The following is a 15,262-nucleotide window of genomic DNA, read 5'->3' as shown; positions in this document are numbered from 1 at the left end:
TGAGCATCCGCCTTGCGCAGGACGAGAATCTGAAGCTGTGCTACCTGGAGACGCTGTCCCATCTCACCAGCGTCCTGAGCCAGCAGCACATCTTGATCTGCAGCAACATTCCACACAAGCTGGAGATCGTGGACTTCATGGTGGTGAGGGGGGGAGGGGGAGGGGGAGAGGAGGGGGGAGGGAGAGGAGGGGAGGGGGAGAGGAGGGGGAGGGGGAAAAGGAGGGGGAGGGGAGGGGGAAAAGGAGGGGGAGAGGGGAGGGGGGAGGGCGGAGGGGAGAGCCCCCCCCCCCCCTCCCCGTGAATCTGAGAGGAAAGTGGAAAGGACTTGGGAGTGGAGGGGTGGGGGCTGCCTAGTGGGGGGGAAGAGGAGGAGGAGGAGGCAGTGGCTGAGCTGGGCTCTGAGTCGTCCTGGTCTCTGTTGCAGGATGTGATTAGGAGCGAGCCGATCAACACGCTGTCTAGTCCCATCAGACAGATGGCCATGAGCATCATCACTGACTTCAGGTGACCCGGCGCTCCCCCCTCCCTCCCTCCCTCCCTCTCTCTCTCTCTCTCTCTCCCTCTCTCTCTCTCTCTCTCTCTCTCTCTCTCTCTCTCTCTCTCTCTCTCTCTCTCTCTCGCTCTCTCTCTCTAGCTCTCTCTCTCTCTCTCTCTCTCTCCCTCCCTCCCTCCCTCCCTCCCTCCCTCTCTCTCTCTCTCTCCCTCTCTCTCTCTCTCTCCCTCCCTCTCCCTCTCTCTCTCTCTCTCTCTCTCTCTCTCTCTCTCTCTCTCTCTCTCTCTCTCTCTCGCCCGCTCGCCTGCCCTCGCAGGGCCTGGACACTCCTTGAGCTCTTCAGCTCCACACCAGCGCTCTACCCCTGGAGCCACAAGCTCAGTCTTTCCGGTTTTTTGGGTGGTTCATTGGAGATCAAAGTCTCATAGACTTTGGTGCCCTGGCTGGCTTTGAACTGTGATCCTCAGAGCTCAGCTTCCTGAGCAGCTGGGATTGGTAGGTTGCTGGGCTTGCACTCAGGGCCCGGTCACTTTCCCTGAGCCTCTTTGTGTGTAAAGCTGGTACTCTACCATTTGAGTCATAGCACTATTTCCTTTTTTTTTTTTTTTTTTTTTTTTTGCCAGTCCTGGCTTGAGCTCAGGGCCTGAGCACTGTCCTTGGACTTTCTCAAGGCTAGAGCTCTACCACTTGAGCCTCAGCACCACTTCCAGCTTTTGTCTATGTATGTGGTACCGAGGAATCGAACCCGGGTCTTCGTGCACGCTAGGCCAGCACTCTACCACTAGGCCACACTCCCGGCCTACTTCTGGTTTTTGAGTGGTTAATTGTAGATATGAGCCTCACAGGGCTTTTCTGCCTGGGCTGGCTTTGAACCACAATCCTCAGATCTCAGCCTCCTGAGTCGCTGGCAGCCCAATAATCTTTCTATCCTCTTTCTATGCATCTACATGTCAGTCTATCATCTGTCAATCTATTATCAATCTATCACCTACCTATCATTGGTCATCATCTCTCCTATGTTCATCCGTCAATCACCTACCATCTATTATCCAGCCGTGATCTGTCAATCAACCATCTATCATCTAAGTCTATGTTTCTAGTGGCTATCATTTATCTGTCATCTCTGTATCTGTCATCGTCTAATCTTTAATTGTAGAAACAGGTTCCGTTTATGAACCTGATTTATGAATTTAGCGCGTCTTAAAAATCAGTGCCACCCTGCTCCCCATCAATCCCAAATGAAGTGTCTTCCTTGTTGAGATTGGGGGCATCTCACAGACCCTCTGGCCCAGGACTAGCCTGGGCCTGGGGTTCTCCTGATCCCAGCCTCCTCAGGAGCTGGGCTGACAGGTGGGAGCCACGTGGACTGTTCTTGATGCTTGAGTCTGTCTTGACTTGACCCCGCTGTGTCTCCTAATCCCTTCCCATCCCTCAGTCTCTGCTCCCGTGTCTCCTGTGAGGGTCCCAGGCTGACACAGCGACCCGCGGGCAATGTCTACCCGGTTCTCTGGCTGCGATTTTCTCGGGGCCACTGCCTCTCCCGTCTCTGTCAGTCCTTGTCACGTCAGCTCTAGGCCTCCTTCTGCTGTGAGGCCACCTCCTGGTCCATTTCCCTCAGAACACCTGAAGGACTAAGCAGCAATGTCACCCCCAAACTGTGGGGACCCTGTGCCTGCTTCCCTCCATTCCATTCTTTTTTTAAAAAACTTATTTTTGTTGGTTATGGGGCTTGAACTCAGGGAGGCTGGCACTCTACCACTTTGAGCCACAGCGCCACTTCCGGTTTTCTGGTGGTGTATTGGAGATGAGTCTCACCAACTTTCCTGCCCGGGCTGGCTTTGAACCACTAGCCCCATATCTCAGCTCCCTGAGTAGCTGGGATGCGAAGTGTGAGTCTCCTGCTCTCACGTTCAGTGCCATTCTTGTCATCTCCTCTTCTTTCTCTTTCCCTTACCTTTCCTTCTGCTCCCTCTTGGGTCCCTGTCTCCCTGTACTCCTCTGCCCTGCCTCACCGCCAACCTCTCAGGAAGTTCAAGCCCATCTTAGAGAGCGAGAGCCGAGCCGAGCTGCTTCGGACGTGCTGCAGGAGTGTGCTGGCGCTGCCGCCCTCGGACATCATGAAGAAGGAGGCCTCCACGCCCGGCGAGGGCCTGGCTGTCGTGGTGACTTCCCACCTCCTGTCGTGGGGGCTGGAGGCCGGTGGGGTGATTAGCAGGGGACCCAGGAGGCCCTGCTGGCAGGTCAGGCAGGTCGGATCTCACCAAGAGACTGGAGTTGCGCCTCACACCTCTCCTCAGTGGTGTGACCCCAGCTCCTCAGGGACAGTGCCAGGCCCTGAGTTCAAGCCCCAGGACTGGCAAAAAAAAAAGATCCTCACGGGAGGAGAAGTCCTAACTCCATTTCTTACGGGAGGAGAGAGGGCCTCTGTTCCTTTTTCTGGTCTCATTTCATTCCCAGGAAATCTTTCGTGTCCTAAGTGGTGGGTTTGGTTTTGTTTTTCTGCCAGAGTGGAGCTCGAATATAGACCTGAGCGCTGTCTCTGGGCTTTTATGCTCAAGGCTGGCGCTCTACTGCTTGAGCCACAGCACCACTTCTGATTTTCTGGTGGTTCATTGGAGATCAGAGTCTCACAGACTGTGTGCCTGGGCTGGCTTTGAACCACGATCCTCAGATCTCAGCCTCCTGAGTAGCTGGGATGACAGACGTGAGCCGCCTGCGCCCAGCTCCTTTTGGCTTTTTGATGGTTTGTTGGAGCTAAGGCGCCCAGCTGTTTTTGTGTTTTTATTATATAAATTTATGTGGCCCGGCTGATCATTTTTATGATATAAGTTTATGTGCCTTCCCATGGAATGAGGGGCTCCCTTTGCCAGCTCGTCATCCTCGTGTGAGTCCCCGCTGGTACAGGGAGAGCCCAGAGGGTTCTTGCACCCCCATTCCCTCCCCTCCCCTCTCAGCGAGGTCCCAGGGACTCTCTCATCTGCGCCATGCCAGACCTCAGCCTTGCCCCCGCCTGCTTCCTGAGACCCAGGCCCGGAGCCCAGCGTCGAGGTTGGGGGTCCAGGGTTTTGGGGGGAAGCTATGCTGTTAGCGAACTTTCAGGGCCCCCTCCACCCCTAGGACCCAGTGCGTGGCAGGTGGACTGGCTGTTGGTGTCAGCCTGCGTGGGGATGGGGGCAGCGCCATCTGTCCACCACAGCCCTCGTCCCCCCCCCCCACAGGAGCTATTCCGTGTCACCATGTATGCGCTGCAGATGCTGATGGAAGCCATCGTCATCGAAGAGCCCTCGAAGGTCTCCGTGTGCTTGGAGGTCAGTGTGCGGGCGGCAGGGACCCACACGGCACACCCTGTCCTAGAACTGCTCACCCGGTCGTGGTCCAGGCAGCTGTGAGGGCTGGCGGGCCTCTGCCTTCTGGGTTTCAGGACCTTGCGCTCACTCAAGGACACATCTGTCCATTCTGTCTCCACCTCCCCTTCATTCATAAAGCACATTTTTTTTTCTGTTTTTGTTGGTTGTGGGATTTGAACTCTGCCTAGGTGCTGCCTCTGTTTCTGTAATTTTTTTTTTCTTTTGCTTAAGGCTAGCACTGAACCACCTGAGCCAGCTCCACTCCTGGTTATCTGGTCACTCATTGGAGATAAGAGACCAGAGTCTCCCGGACTGTCTGGCTGGCTTTGAACCACAGTCCTCAGATCTCAGCCCCCCAGTAGCTGGGATGGCAGTCGGAGCACACAGCCCCTGCTACTTCAGTCAGAACTCACTTGAACTTGGCGATTTTCTGAGACCTCATTCCAGGCACAGGCACACGGCGAGGTCCTGGGTGGTCAGGACCTCTGTGCCGTCGTCTCCTGGTCCAGGAGAACAGGGCACATGCAGCCAGGCCCCACGTTTGCACTGCAAGCCGTGGGGCCAGTGTCTAGAACCGCACTGTATGGCAGTCCTGAGGGGCTGGGGGCACGAAAATACCCCGTGCCAGGCTCACCCTCCATGCACGGGTGGCCAAGCTGCTGGAATGTCAGCCCCTCCAGCCTGGAGGGTCCCTCGTCAGGCGCCTCCTCTTCTCCTCCGTCCAGATGCTGGACCCGTGGCTGAACTCACACAAGGACAATGAACGGGAACGGGCCGTGTGGTGTACCGCGCGTGTCTTGAGATTTACTGCACAGATGAATAATTTTGAAGTGAGTGGGCCTGTTCCCAGCCCTGCTGCCCCCTCCCCCCGACCCTGCAGGGCAGGGATAACACCGGATGACACGGGTCACTTAGCCTCCCTCCCTCCAGATCCATCCTATTTTCTCTTGTCTCCCCCCCACCCCGTCTGCTATCCTCTTCCTCCCTCCTTTTCCTCCCCTCCTCTGCGTGGCACAGCCTGCCTCATCTCCACACAGCAGGCAGCACTTGAGGAAGACTTGGGGGAGGCAGGGGTGTGGAGAGCCAGGCAGGCAATAGTGGAGGTCATTCCAGAACTGGGAGTCTACACGGATCCCATGTGGACTTCATGGCCTAAGGCACAGCCACCTACCTCGCTCCGTGCGTGTCATCTGTCCCCTGCCTGCCTGCCTGCCTGCCTGTCTAAGCTATCCATCTAGCCATCCATCTATATCTAGCTTCAGATCTCAGGCTCCTGAGTAGCTAGGATTACAGGGGTGAGTCACCAGCGCCTGTCACCCATCTCTTTTCTTTTTCTTTTTCTTTCTTTCTTTTTTTTTTTTTGTGGGTCATGGGGCTTGAACTCAACTCTGGGCCTGGACTCTGTCCCTGAGCTCTTCAGCTCTAGGCTACCACCCTACCCCTTGAACCACGGCCACACTTCCGGGTTTCTGGTGATTAATTGGAGATAAGTCTCAAGTTTTTCAGTGCTGGGGTTGGCTTTGAACCACAATCCTCAGATCTCAGCCTCCTGAGTAGCTAGGAGTATGCCTGCCCAGCTGTCACCCATCTTTTGTCAACCATTTGTTTACCTGTCCCCCAGCCCTGCCTATCCTGAGCCCCCCCTCCATCTGTCCTGTCTCTGGCCCACAGGCTTCTCTCCCCCTCCCCTATTCCTTTCCTGGAGGGGGGGTAGGTGACTCCGGTTCTCCCCCCAGGTGGAGATTCAGTTCCCCCGGCTGGGGCGGCTGGTGAGAATGCTGGCCATCCGCTGCCAGGACTCTGTGGACAACATCTCCTTCCTGTCCTCCCAGGCCGTCTACAGCCTCTACAGCATCCTCCTGCTGCAGAAGCGTACGGGGCTCCCTCCCGCCCCTCCCCTCTTCTCTCTCCTCCCTCCCCTCCCACCACCACCTCTGCTGGCTGTGGGTTCCGCCGTGCAGGGCGGCCCCATCTCCAGCTCTGTGTCTGTGTTGCAGAGATGCTGAAGAAGAAGCAGGGCACGTGGGAGGAGGAGGAGAAGACGGTGGTCTACAGCGCCCACGTGTTCCACAACAACACCTATAAAATCGCCAAGGTGAGGGCCGCGTGGAGGAACGGGGTGGGCACTTTGGGCAGATAGATGGCCCCGAACTCAGGGCCTGGGCTCTGTCCCTGAGCTTGTTGTGCTCAAGGCTAGCGCTCGACCACTTGAGCCCCAGCACCATGGCCAGCTTTTTCTGAGCATGTACTGGGGGTAAGAGACTCATGGACTTTTCTGCCTGGGCTGGCTTAGAACTGGGGTCCTCCGATCTCAGCCCCCTGAGTAGCTGGGACGACAGGCGGGAGCCACCGGCCCCTGCCTCTTTCTCGGCTGGTCTGCGCTGCCCCTGGCCTGTGGGCTCTGGGTCTCTGCTCAGCGTGGCTGGGGCGTGAAGGGGCGGGCTGTCCCTCCTCCCCGGGGCGGGGCAGGCAGGGGTGTGGCCTGCGCATGTCCAGCCCGGCCCCTGTGGCAGGCGTTTGCCGAGCACTTCACCCAGATCCAGGTCACCAACCTGGTGCTGACCGCCATGGAGGGCCTGACCGACAGCAAGCTCAAGACGTCGCTGGCGGCCGCCCAGCTGATGAACGCCGTCATGAAGGAGCGGGGCAGAGACGTGATCAAGGTGAGCCCCCAGCAGCTCAGGAGCGGGGGGGCGGGGCCTGACCCGGGCCTGGGGCTCCACATCCTCGCCAGGGTCCCCAGCTGCCCTCTGGACTTGAGGGCGCGGCCCTGGGTTCAGGGGTGCAGACAGAGCAGCACAGCGGGACGGGGTGGGGCCGGGGCGCGCTCTGGGCTCCCCACACAAGCAAAGCTGTTTAGCCTAACGGGAGGCTCAGCAGCCTCACGCCCGCCACTGTAGCTACGCAGGGGGCGGCCATCTGAGCGGCACCACTCAGAGCCAGCCCGGAACAGGACCATCTACCCCACTCCCCATCTCCAGGGAACCGGCACACAGCTGAAGCGGCGCTGTGGCTCAAGTGGTAGAGCGCCAGCCTTGAGCCCTGAGTACACACACACACACACACACGCATGCACACACACACACGCACGCACATGCATCCACAGACACACATGCACACACACACGCACAGACACACGCATGCACAGACAGGCACGCACATGCATGCACAGACACACATGCACACACACACACGCGAACACACACACATGCACGCACTCAAGGACTAGTTGCACAATAATGCCGGTGCTGAGTTCAAGCCCTAGGACTGGCACACAAACAATAATAAGGATTTCAAAAGGCCAGGCCAGGCTCCTGTGGCCCAGCTCTGGTCCCCAGGACGCTGCCTCAGGAGGGCCAGGGGGCTCTGAGTGTCCTGGGTGGGCGGGGGAGGCGGGGGAGAGGGGAGGAGGAGGGTGGGGAGGAGGGACGGCGTTCCCCCCATGCCCGGCTCTGCCCGCAGATCGGGGAGGTGGTGGAGGGCATCCTGGAGCGGCTCCACATGCACCTGGAGCCCAGCACCAAGGAGGAGACGCTGCAGGCCATGTGCGCGCTGGCCGGCAGCAACACCCCCGCCGTGGTGCCCATGCTGCTCAGCAAGTCCCTGCCCTGGGACAGGTAACCCCCCCCACCCTGCCCTGCCCTGGGGCAGGTACCCCCTCCCCCCCCACCCTGGGGCAGGTACTCCCCCTCCCCGGCCCTCTCCATCCATCTATCCCCCCTCCCCCGGCCCTCCCCATTCCCCCCTGCCCTGCCCTGGGACAGGTACTCGCCCTCCCCGGCCCTCTCCCCTCTCCTCCCCCCCCAGGTCCCAGCCCAGCTTCCCGGCCACTCCCGCAGGGCGTGTGGTCACTGCCCTGCCCGCCCGGGTGAGTGCCGTCCATGCCCCGCAGAACCAAGCTGGCCTTGTGGAAGGCCTTCGGCGCCCAGCGCGAGACGGCCATCAACATCCTGCAGGTCCTCATCGCCATTCTGGAGAAGAAGAACCGGGAGGAGACCAAGGAGATGGCCCTGCAGCCCGTGGCGGTGAGCAGCGGGCCCCCCCCAGCAGGCCTCACGCGGGGCTGGGGCCGGGACAGGGAGAAGGGGAGGCGGCTGCTCACGCGTGGGGAGCACAGAGCTTTCCCAAGTCATCGCTTGCCAAGCTGGGTCCCCTCCCTCCTTCCCTCCCTCCCTCCTTTCCCCTCCTCATCTCTCCCTCCCACTCTCCCTTTTCTTCCTTCTTTCCTTTCTTCCACCCTCCCTTTCTCCCTCTCTCCTTTCTCCATCTCTTTCCTTCTCTCCCTCCCTCCCTCCCTCTCTCCCCCCTCCCCCCCTCTCCTTTCTTTCTTTCTTTTTTTGTTTTTGCCAGCCCTGGGTCTTGAACTCAGGGCCTGGGTGCTATCCCTGAGCTTTTGCTCAAGGCCAGTGCGCTGCCCCTCGAGCCACAGCTCCACTTCTGCCTTTCCCCGTGTCTGTGGTTCTGAGGAACGGAACCCAGGGCGTCCTGCATGCCAGGCGAGCCCTCCACCACTCGACCACCCTCCCAGCCTCTCCCTCCTCTCTTTTATCCCTCTTTCCTCTTTCCCTGGGTGGCTGGGTTTTGCCCAGTGGCCCTGCCCTGCCCCCTTCTCCCCCACCCGCTTTGTTCCTCTTGAGTGCTCAGTGGACAGAGCGGACAGCACGAGTGGCCCTTGACCTCCTCAGTGCCGGGGCCTGGGCAGTGCGGGCACGGGGGGGGCAGGCCCGGCGAGCCGCTCCCCCTCCCCAGGCAGTGTGCGCCCTGTATGAGATGCTGTCCGGGCAGCTGTGCCACGAGGCCATCCAGGAGCTGTACCCGCGGCTGCTGCTGGCAGTGCTGTGCCACCTCTACTGGGTCATGGAGCAGAACATCCCGCAGAAGCTGCTCATCTACGCCAAGGAGGAGGCCTCCGGCAGCAGGAGCAAGCATCTGGACCCCACCAGGTCAGCCAGGCCCCCACCAGGCCCCCCGTTCCCCCCGGGCAGCAGAGAGGGCCGGGGAGGCCGCGGCGGGGCGGGTGCTCGGCTCCCCTGCAGCAGATGGAAAGGAGCCACAGATGAAGAAGGGTTCTGACATTCCTGCTCAGAGGTCCCGCCTGCTTCTGTGTCTGGAGAACGGAAGTGAGAGACACAGCGCTGCCCCCCCCCCCGTGTCTGTCTGTCTGTCTGTGTCTCCGTCTCTCTCTGTGTGTCTCTGTCATTCTCTCCCTGAGCCTCTCTGTGGCTCTGTCTCTCTGTGTCTCCGTCTCTCTCTCTCTGTGTCTCTGTCATTCTCTCTCTGAGCCTCTCTGTGGCTCTGTCTCTGTGTCTCTGTCTCTCTCTCTGTGTGTCTCTGTCATTCTCTCTCTGAGCCTCTCTGTGGCTCTGTCTCTGTCTCCGTCTCTCTCTGTCTCCGTCTCTCTCTGTGTCTCCGTCTCTCTCTGTGTGTCTCTGTCATTCTCTCTGAGCTCCTCTGTGTCTCCGTTTCTCTCTGTGTGTGTCTGTCATTCTCTCCCTGCGCCTGTGTCTCCGTCTCTCTCTGTGTCTGTCATTCTCTCTCTGAGCCTCTCTGTGACTCTGTCCCTCTCACTCTCTGGCCTCCATTGCAGGATTCAGGTCGGGTGAGGGTTGGGGCTGGGGGGTGAATGGAAGAGCGATGGCGGCAGGGGTCCAGGGTACCATAGGAAAGCAGCCAGCCTGGGGCCCTCCAGCCTGCCGGCGAGGGGAGCAAACCAGGGCACGGTGGCCATCTTTCTCTCTGCTCGGCGTGGGCCAGCTGCGCCCTGGAGGTGGTGAGGCTGGTACTGCTGGGCGCGGCGTACGAGAGCGTGGTGGTGTACGCCAGGGCCCACCACTACTGGGACCTGCTCTCCAGCCCCAAGTCCTACTACATCGGGATGATGGGCCTGGCCAGGTGAGCCTGGGCCCGCAGCCCTGCGTCTCCCGGGGTCTGGGTGCCCCCCCCCCCGCCGCAGCCCAGCGCGTCCCCTGGTTCTCCCCGTGGTCCCCAGCGGCATCGTGAAGAAGTGCGAGACGGACATCTTGCACCGGATCCTGAACCACATCAGGAGCATGCTGTACAGCGCCGACCACCGCCAGAGGCTCACGGCCAGGACGCTGTACGTGCAGGTGAGGCCCCCCCGGAAGGGGCCCGGAGCCGAGCCCAGCCTGCGACTCAGCCAGGGCCCGCTGCCATCAACCCTCCCGCCCCAGTCCCTGCGCGTGGGGAGGACAGGCGTCGTGGGCGGGGCCTGGAGTCTCTGTCCTTCCCATCCGCAGCTGCTCTGGCACAGGTCGGTGGCGGAGGTCATAGGCGCCGACTGCATGGATGACCTCGTCGACTGGCTCAAGGAGCCCAGCCTCATCATGAAGGAAATCGGACTCCGGGGGATCAGCAACCTGGCCCTGCACCCCACACAAGTGAGCCCCGGGGAGGCGGGGGCCGAGGGAGGGCGGCCCCTCCCTGCACCTCACGGGGCGGCCCGGCCTCCCACCACCCGTCCTTGCAGCACCCCCATCTGGGCTGAGGGGCGGTCCAGGCCCCCATCCCCCCAGACCCCAGCTGAGGGGCTGTCCTGGCCTCTGGCCCCTGTCCCACTGTCCCATCCCCTGTCTCCCTGTCCCCGTCCCCTTGTCCCCATGTCCCTTGTCCCCCGTCCCCTGTCCTCCCATCCCCCTGTCCTCCCATCCCCCTGTCCCCCGTCCCCGTCTCCCCATCCCGTCCCGTCTCCCTATCCCTCTTCCCCTGTCCCCCTGTCCCCTATCTCCCTGTCCCCCATCCCTCATCACCTGTCCCCCGTTCCCTGTCCCCCATCCCCTGTCCCCCATTCACCGTCCCCTGTCCCCTGGTCCCCTGTCCCTCATCCCCCCATCCCCTGTCCCCCTGTCCCCTGTCCCCCATTCCCCGTCCCCTGGTCCCCCGTCCCTCATCCCCCCCGTCCCCCGTCCCCTATTCCCCCGTCCCCTGTTCCCCCGTCCCTCATCCCCCTGTCCCCCGTTCCCCTGTTCCCCCGTCCCCCGTCCCCCGTCCCCCCGTCCTCGTTCCCCCCCCCCCGTCCCGTGGCAGTCGAAGCAGCTGAAGAGTCTGGTGCCCTTCCTGCGCACGTTCCTGCGGAGCGAGGCGCGCGTGACGGTGCAGGCGGTGAAGAGCCTGCGGAACATCATCTACCACCGCCTGGGCGAGGACTCCAAGCTCATCTTCTGCTCCGTCTCCAGGCAGCTGTGTCCCCTCATCAACGACGTGCGTCGCCCTGCCAGCCCCGGGGGCAGCGGGGCGCTGGCCACAGAGGCAGGGGGAGCCCTTTGCGGGGCGGGCTCTCGTCCAGCCGCAGCCCTGCCCTGCTTTTTCCACTCCGCGCCTGGGCGCCGTCCCTGAGCTCTTCATCTCCACCGCGCTGAGCCGCGGTGCCACTTGCAGTTAGTGCTGTGGTGGTTCACTGGAGATCAGAGTCTCCTGAGCTTTCCTGCCCGGCTGGCTTGGAACCGCAGCCCTCAGATCTCAGCCTCCTGAGGAGCGGGACACAGGCAGAAGCCTGACACCTAGCTCTTTCTTTAGTTTTTCTTTAAGACTTGTTACTGGCATCGCTTAGTCACAGAAGGTTCTCTGTGACGTTTCTATGCGTGCAGACCCATCGACGACTTTGTTTTTAAATAGGGTCTTGATTTTCCCCCCCCCCCTGGGTTGACTTGAACGGTGACCCTACTATTTAAACTTTGTGTGTAGCTGAGAGGACAGGTGCATGTCATCACACGCCTGTCCCACGGAGGCTGGCGTCTGGTTCCCAAGTCAATAGGATTTACAAGCATGAGATACTGTGTCTGGCTGTGGTCTTCTTTATAGTCTGGTAAACAGATCTAAAACAAACAGAGAAATCTAGTTCCTACCTGAAATCCTAGCTTCTCAGGAGATGGACAGGGCTCATCTGGGCAGTGATGTCCTCCGAGACTCCATCTCTAAGAAAAACCAGCAAAATGCCAGACCGGGGGCATGGCTCAAATGGTAGAGTGCCAGCCTGGAGCAAGAAAACCAAGCGAGTGCCAGCCCTGAGTTCAAGGCATAGATAGCACCAGGAAGAAAACTAAACAGGCCTCCCAGAGAAAGCTACAAGCCGTAGGTGCAGTTGTGGGTGGCAGATCTAAGGTGAGCCGAGGGGCGCATTAGCAGAGGGACTGGAAAGAGAATGAATGACCGGCTCCCGTCTCCGCTGGAGGAGGGAGCCAGCCGTGGGGAGAGCAGTCTCCAGTCAGCGCCTCCCCCTGCAGGAGAGGGACCAGGTGAGGGTCTCGGCCACCTCAGCGCTGGGCCACATGCTGCACCGCTTGTTCCAGTTCAAGCCTGGCGTCCTGGTACGCAAGGAAATCTACATCTTCCTCGTTCCGCTGCTGCTCAGCATCCAAGACAACAATGTGGAGGTGGTCAAGGTGCCTGCCCGCCCCGGGCTCCGAAGGCCCTGCCTGCTGCCAGCTGCCTGCTGCCCGCCCTTCCTCCCTCTCTCCCTCTCTTCTATCCGCATCCAGGCTGATCTGTGGCTGCCTCTGCTATGTCCCCCCCCGCCCCGCCCCATGAGCCCCATGTGAGCTGCTCCTTCTCCATTCACCTTCCAGGCGCTGCCTCTGACCTTGGCCCCAGCCCCAGGCCCCGTTTGTGTGTTTCCCACTCACCTGGGCCCTGGAAATGGAGAACAGGATGCTAGAAGGCTTCCTTCTCTCCTCCCCAGGCCTGTCGGGGGGCTCTGGCCGAATGGACGACTGTGATCGGCTGGTCATCACTCACCCAGATGTTCAGACACACAACCCTCAGCGACCACATCCAGGTCCTGGAGGAGACCTGCAAGTTCCTGGTGGGTGCCCTCACCCAAGGAGGAGCCCAGCTGCAGCCCTGCCCAGGATGGACGAGGAGGGGGCGATATAGGCACGCCTGGGGCTGGGAGGGGGCCGGGGGCAGCGGGGGGCAGAACATGGCTTCTCCCAGAGTCTGATTCTGCACTCTAGGCAAACTCTGAGTGCCCGTCCCGTGGTCCGGGCGGGCGATGCCCTAGGCCCGGTGGCCTTGGCGTGACAGGCTGGGAGGCCACACCGGCTTTGGGACCGAGGTCTCCCACGTGGAGTGGTGGAAGAGGCCGAGAGGCCGCGGTCCTGAGTGTATGGGCGTCCCAGACCTGGAGGGTCCAGTCTCAAAGCCAGTCTGGACAGAAATCCAACTCACCGGCAAGAAAGAAAAAAGGCCAGGCTGGAGAAGTGGCTTAGGCGGTGAAGGACCCGTCAAGCAGGCCAGCAGAGCAAATGCAGTGACGCCAGTTCAGCCCCCATCCCGGGGCAAAGCCCCCTGGGCCTGTGACTGGGCCTGTGACGTGGGCAGTTCACAGACCAGAGGTCCTGTGGCAGGCCAACGAGGCCCTGACAAGCCGTGTGTGTGTGTGTGGGGAAGGTCTGCGATCCTGGCACGGGGGGAGCCTGGGGGGACCCAGCCTGAGCTGCAAAGGGAGACAATAATGACAAAGCACACAATAATGGCGCGGGTGAGGAAAGAGGAGGAGCTTTTTACTATTTACTATGAAGCCAGAGCACTGCACCAAGAGCTACAAAGGCCAGGAGCGGTGGCTCATGCCTGTCATCCCAGCTACTCAGGAGGCTGGGAGCTGAGGATCGAGGTTCAAAGCCAGCCCAGCCACTGAAGTCCATGAGACTCTGATCTCCAGGGAACCACTAGAGACCGGGAGGTGGGGCTGTGGCTCTATGGGTAGGGCAGTAGCCTTGAGCTGAAGGGTTCAGGGACAGCACCCAGGCCCAGAGTTCAAGTCCCACAACTGACCCAAACAGAAAGAAAAAGAAAAAAGAGCTACAAAGGCCCTCTCCAGAGCAGAGCGGGGGACTTCTTTCTCCTCTTCCCTCCCTCCCTTCTCTTTCCTTTGTGGAGCTGGGCTTGCACCTGCCATGCTCTACCACTGCCCACAGTCCTGCCTGTAGCTTCCTGGGGGCTGCCTTCCCGCCGGCTCAGGCTCTGCTGGGATGGAGGCGCCCCTGTGGAGGGTGAGGGGTGGAGGTCGGGGAGGATCTGCCAGGTCCCCACCACTGCCTCGCCCCCCCCCCGCCACAGGTCACTTCCGGGCGGCTGCCTCTGGTGGGGGACCTGCTGACCCAGAGCTTCAGCTTTCTGAGAAGCCCCCAGGTCTTCCTGCGCATGGCCTCGCTCAACTTCATAGGTGAGAGGCGCCCTGGCGCTCAGCCCGTGCCTCCCCTCAGCCCAGGGCCCAGCAGAGCCCAGGTGACCCCCAGACCCGGCCAGAAGGCTGAGGTCCCGAGGACAACAAAGTTAGCAGGACTCATCTCCACCAGTCGTTAGGCGTCTGCCATCGGTGATGGCAGGAAACGTAACTGGAGGGTCAGGTCCCGGCTGGCCTGGGTGAACAAGGATAACCAGAGCAAGCAAGGGCCGGGAGTGCGGTCGGGCAGGGGGAGGTCTGCCCCGGTACCTCCAAAATACCAAGTTGAGCTGGGTTCTTCGTGGCTGTCCTCAGACCGCCCCGCTCCTGACCCCCCTCCGCTCACGGTGCCCGTCTTCCCTTCAGAGTTAACCCTCAAGAACATACAGATGGCTGCTATTCACGAAGATGATGTGGAGCAGATCCAGTTGAGTGAGTGCCTGGCCCAGCCCGGCCTGGGCTTCGAGATGGGCCGCGCTCAGTGGGTGATAGGGAATCTCCTCAAGGGCATGGCTCATTCTTTTTTAAAAATTGTTTTTTTGCCAGTCCTGGTCTTGAACTCAGGGCCTGAGCACTGTCCTTGGGCTTTCTCAAGGCTGGAGCTCCCCCACTGGAGTTCCAGCTCCACTTGTGACTCTCTGACAGTCTCCTGGACTTCGGTGCCCTGGGCTGGCTTTGAGCTGGGCCCCTCAGACCTCAGCCTCCTGAGTGGCTGGGAGGCCAGCGTTGAGGGGGTTCTCGGCTTTCAGCTCTGGAGTGCTTGCAGAATGACTCCATGGAGTCTGTGCGTGTGCTGGCCAGCGACATCCTGCAGAAGCTGGACGTGGGCCTGCGGCCCCAGGTCTCCTGGATCTCCAGAGTCAGCCAGATCAGCACCAACTTCCTCAGGGCCTCGGGCATCAGAGCCCCGAAGAGGAAGAAGCACCTGTTCAAGGCGCTCGCGCGGGAGGACGATCGCGTGGGCTACCCGAAGTACGTCTGGCTCTGGTGCCAGGACGTCGCCACGGACCTGTACAGACGGTGCCGGCAACAGGCGCAGAACACCCGGATGGTGGTGGGCATGTGGCTACGGAGGCCGGAGGAGAGCTAGGCGCCCGAGCAAAGCAGGCCTGCACCTGTGCCCCGGGCTCCGTCCCCCGCCCGGCCCCTCCTCCCAGCCGTCCACCACCAGCACGCTTTACTTCCTCCTCCTAATCTTACTTGTCAATAAACCTTCCTTTCTCATCGCAAGGCTCACTGGC

The 15,262-nt window shown here is 60.8% G+C and overlaps 1 protein-coding gene across 1 annotated transcript in view; it reads left to right on the top strand.

Annotated features, from left to right (window-relative positions):
- LOC150041954 (maestro heat-like repeat-containing protein family member 1) overlaps positions 1 to 15,152 on the top strand; it is a 27,851-nt gene extending 12,699 nt beyond the window's left edge. Inside the window, exons 20-39 of the mRNA XM_090325172.1 lie at positions 1 to 143; positions 426 to 505; positions 2,521 to 2,656; positions 3,713 to 3,802; positions 4,567 to 4,671; positions 5,578 to 5,713; positions 5,839 to 5,936; positions 6,355 to 6,504; positions 7,304 to 7,458; positions 7,734 to 7,866; positions 8,591 to 8,784; positions 9,596 to 9,733; positions 9,831 to 9,948; positions 10,099 to 10,239; positions 10,886 to 11,059; positions 12,082 to 12,240; positions 12,537 to 12,659; positions 13,916 to 14,021; positions 14,388 to 14,453; positions 14,771 to 15,152. The exon at positions 1 to 143 is cut by the window's left edge and continues 16 nt beyond it. Of these exons, the coding sequence (XP_090181298.1) occupies positions 1 to 143; positions 426 to 505; positions 2,521 to 2,656; positions 3,713 to 3,802; positions 4,567 to 4,671; positions 5,578 to 5,713; positions 5,839 to 5,936; positions 6,355 to 6,504; positions 7,304 to 7,458; positions 7,734 to 7,866; positions 8,591 to 8,784; positions 9,596 to 9,733; positions 9,831 to 9,948; positions 10,099 to 10,239; positions 10,886 to 11,059; positions 12,082 to 12,240; positions 12,537 to 12,659; positions 13,916 to 14,021; positions 14,388 to 14,453; positions 14,771 to 15,111 (2,786 nt within the window). The 3' untranslated portion in view covers positions 15,112 to 15,152. The remainder of the gene's footprint in view (positions 144 to 425; positions 506 to 2,520; positions 2,657 to 3,712; positions 3,803 to 4,566; positions 4,672 to 5,577; positions 5,714 to 5,838; positions 5,937 to 6,354; positions 6,505 to 7,303; positions 7,459 to 7,733; positions 7,867 to 8,590; positions 8,785 to 9,595; positions 9,734 to 9,830; positions 9,949 to 10,098; positions 10,240 to 10,885; positions 11,060 to 12,081; positions 12,241 to 12,536; positions 12,660 to 13,915; positions 14,022 to 14,387; positions 14,454 to 14,770) is intronic.
- The last annotated feature ends 110 nt before the right edge of the window (positions 15,153 to 15,262 follow it).

The sequence above is a fragment of the Megascapheus bottae genome, chromosome 37 (assembly GCF_031878675.1).
Source record: "Megascapheus bottae isolate mThoBot1 chromosome 37, mThoBot2.hap1, whole genome shotgun sequence".
Classification (NCBI taxonomy): domain Eukaryota; kingdom Metazoa; phylum Chordata; class Mammalia; order Rodentia; family Geomyidae; genus Megascapheus; species Megascapheus bottae.
Note: the sequence above shows the minus strand (reverse complement) of the source record. Positions and strands in the feature narration are given on the sequence as shown.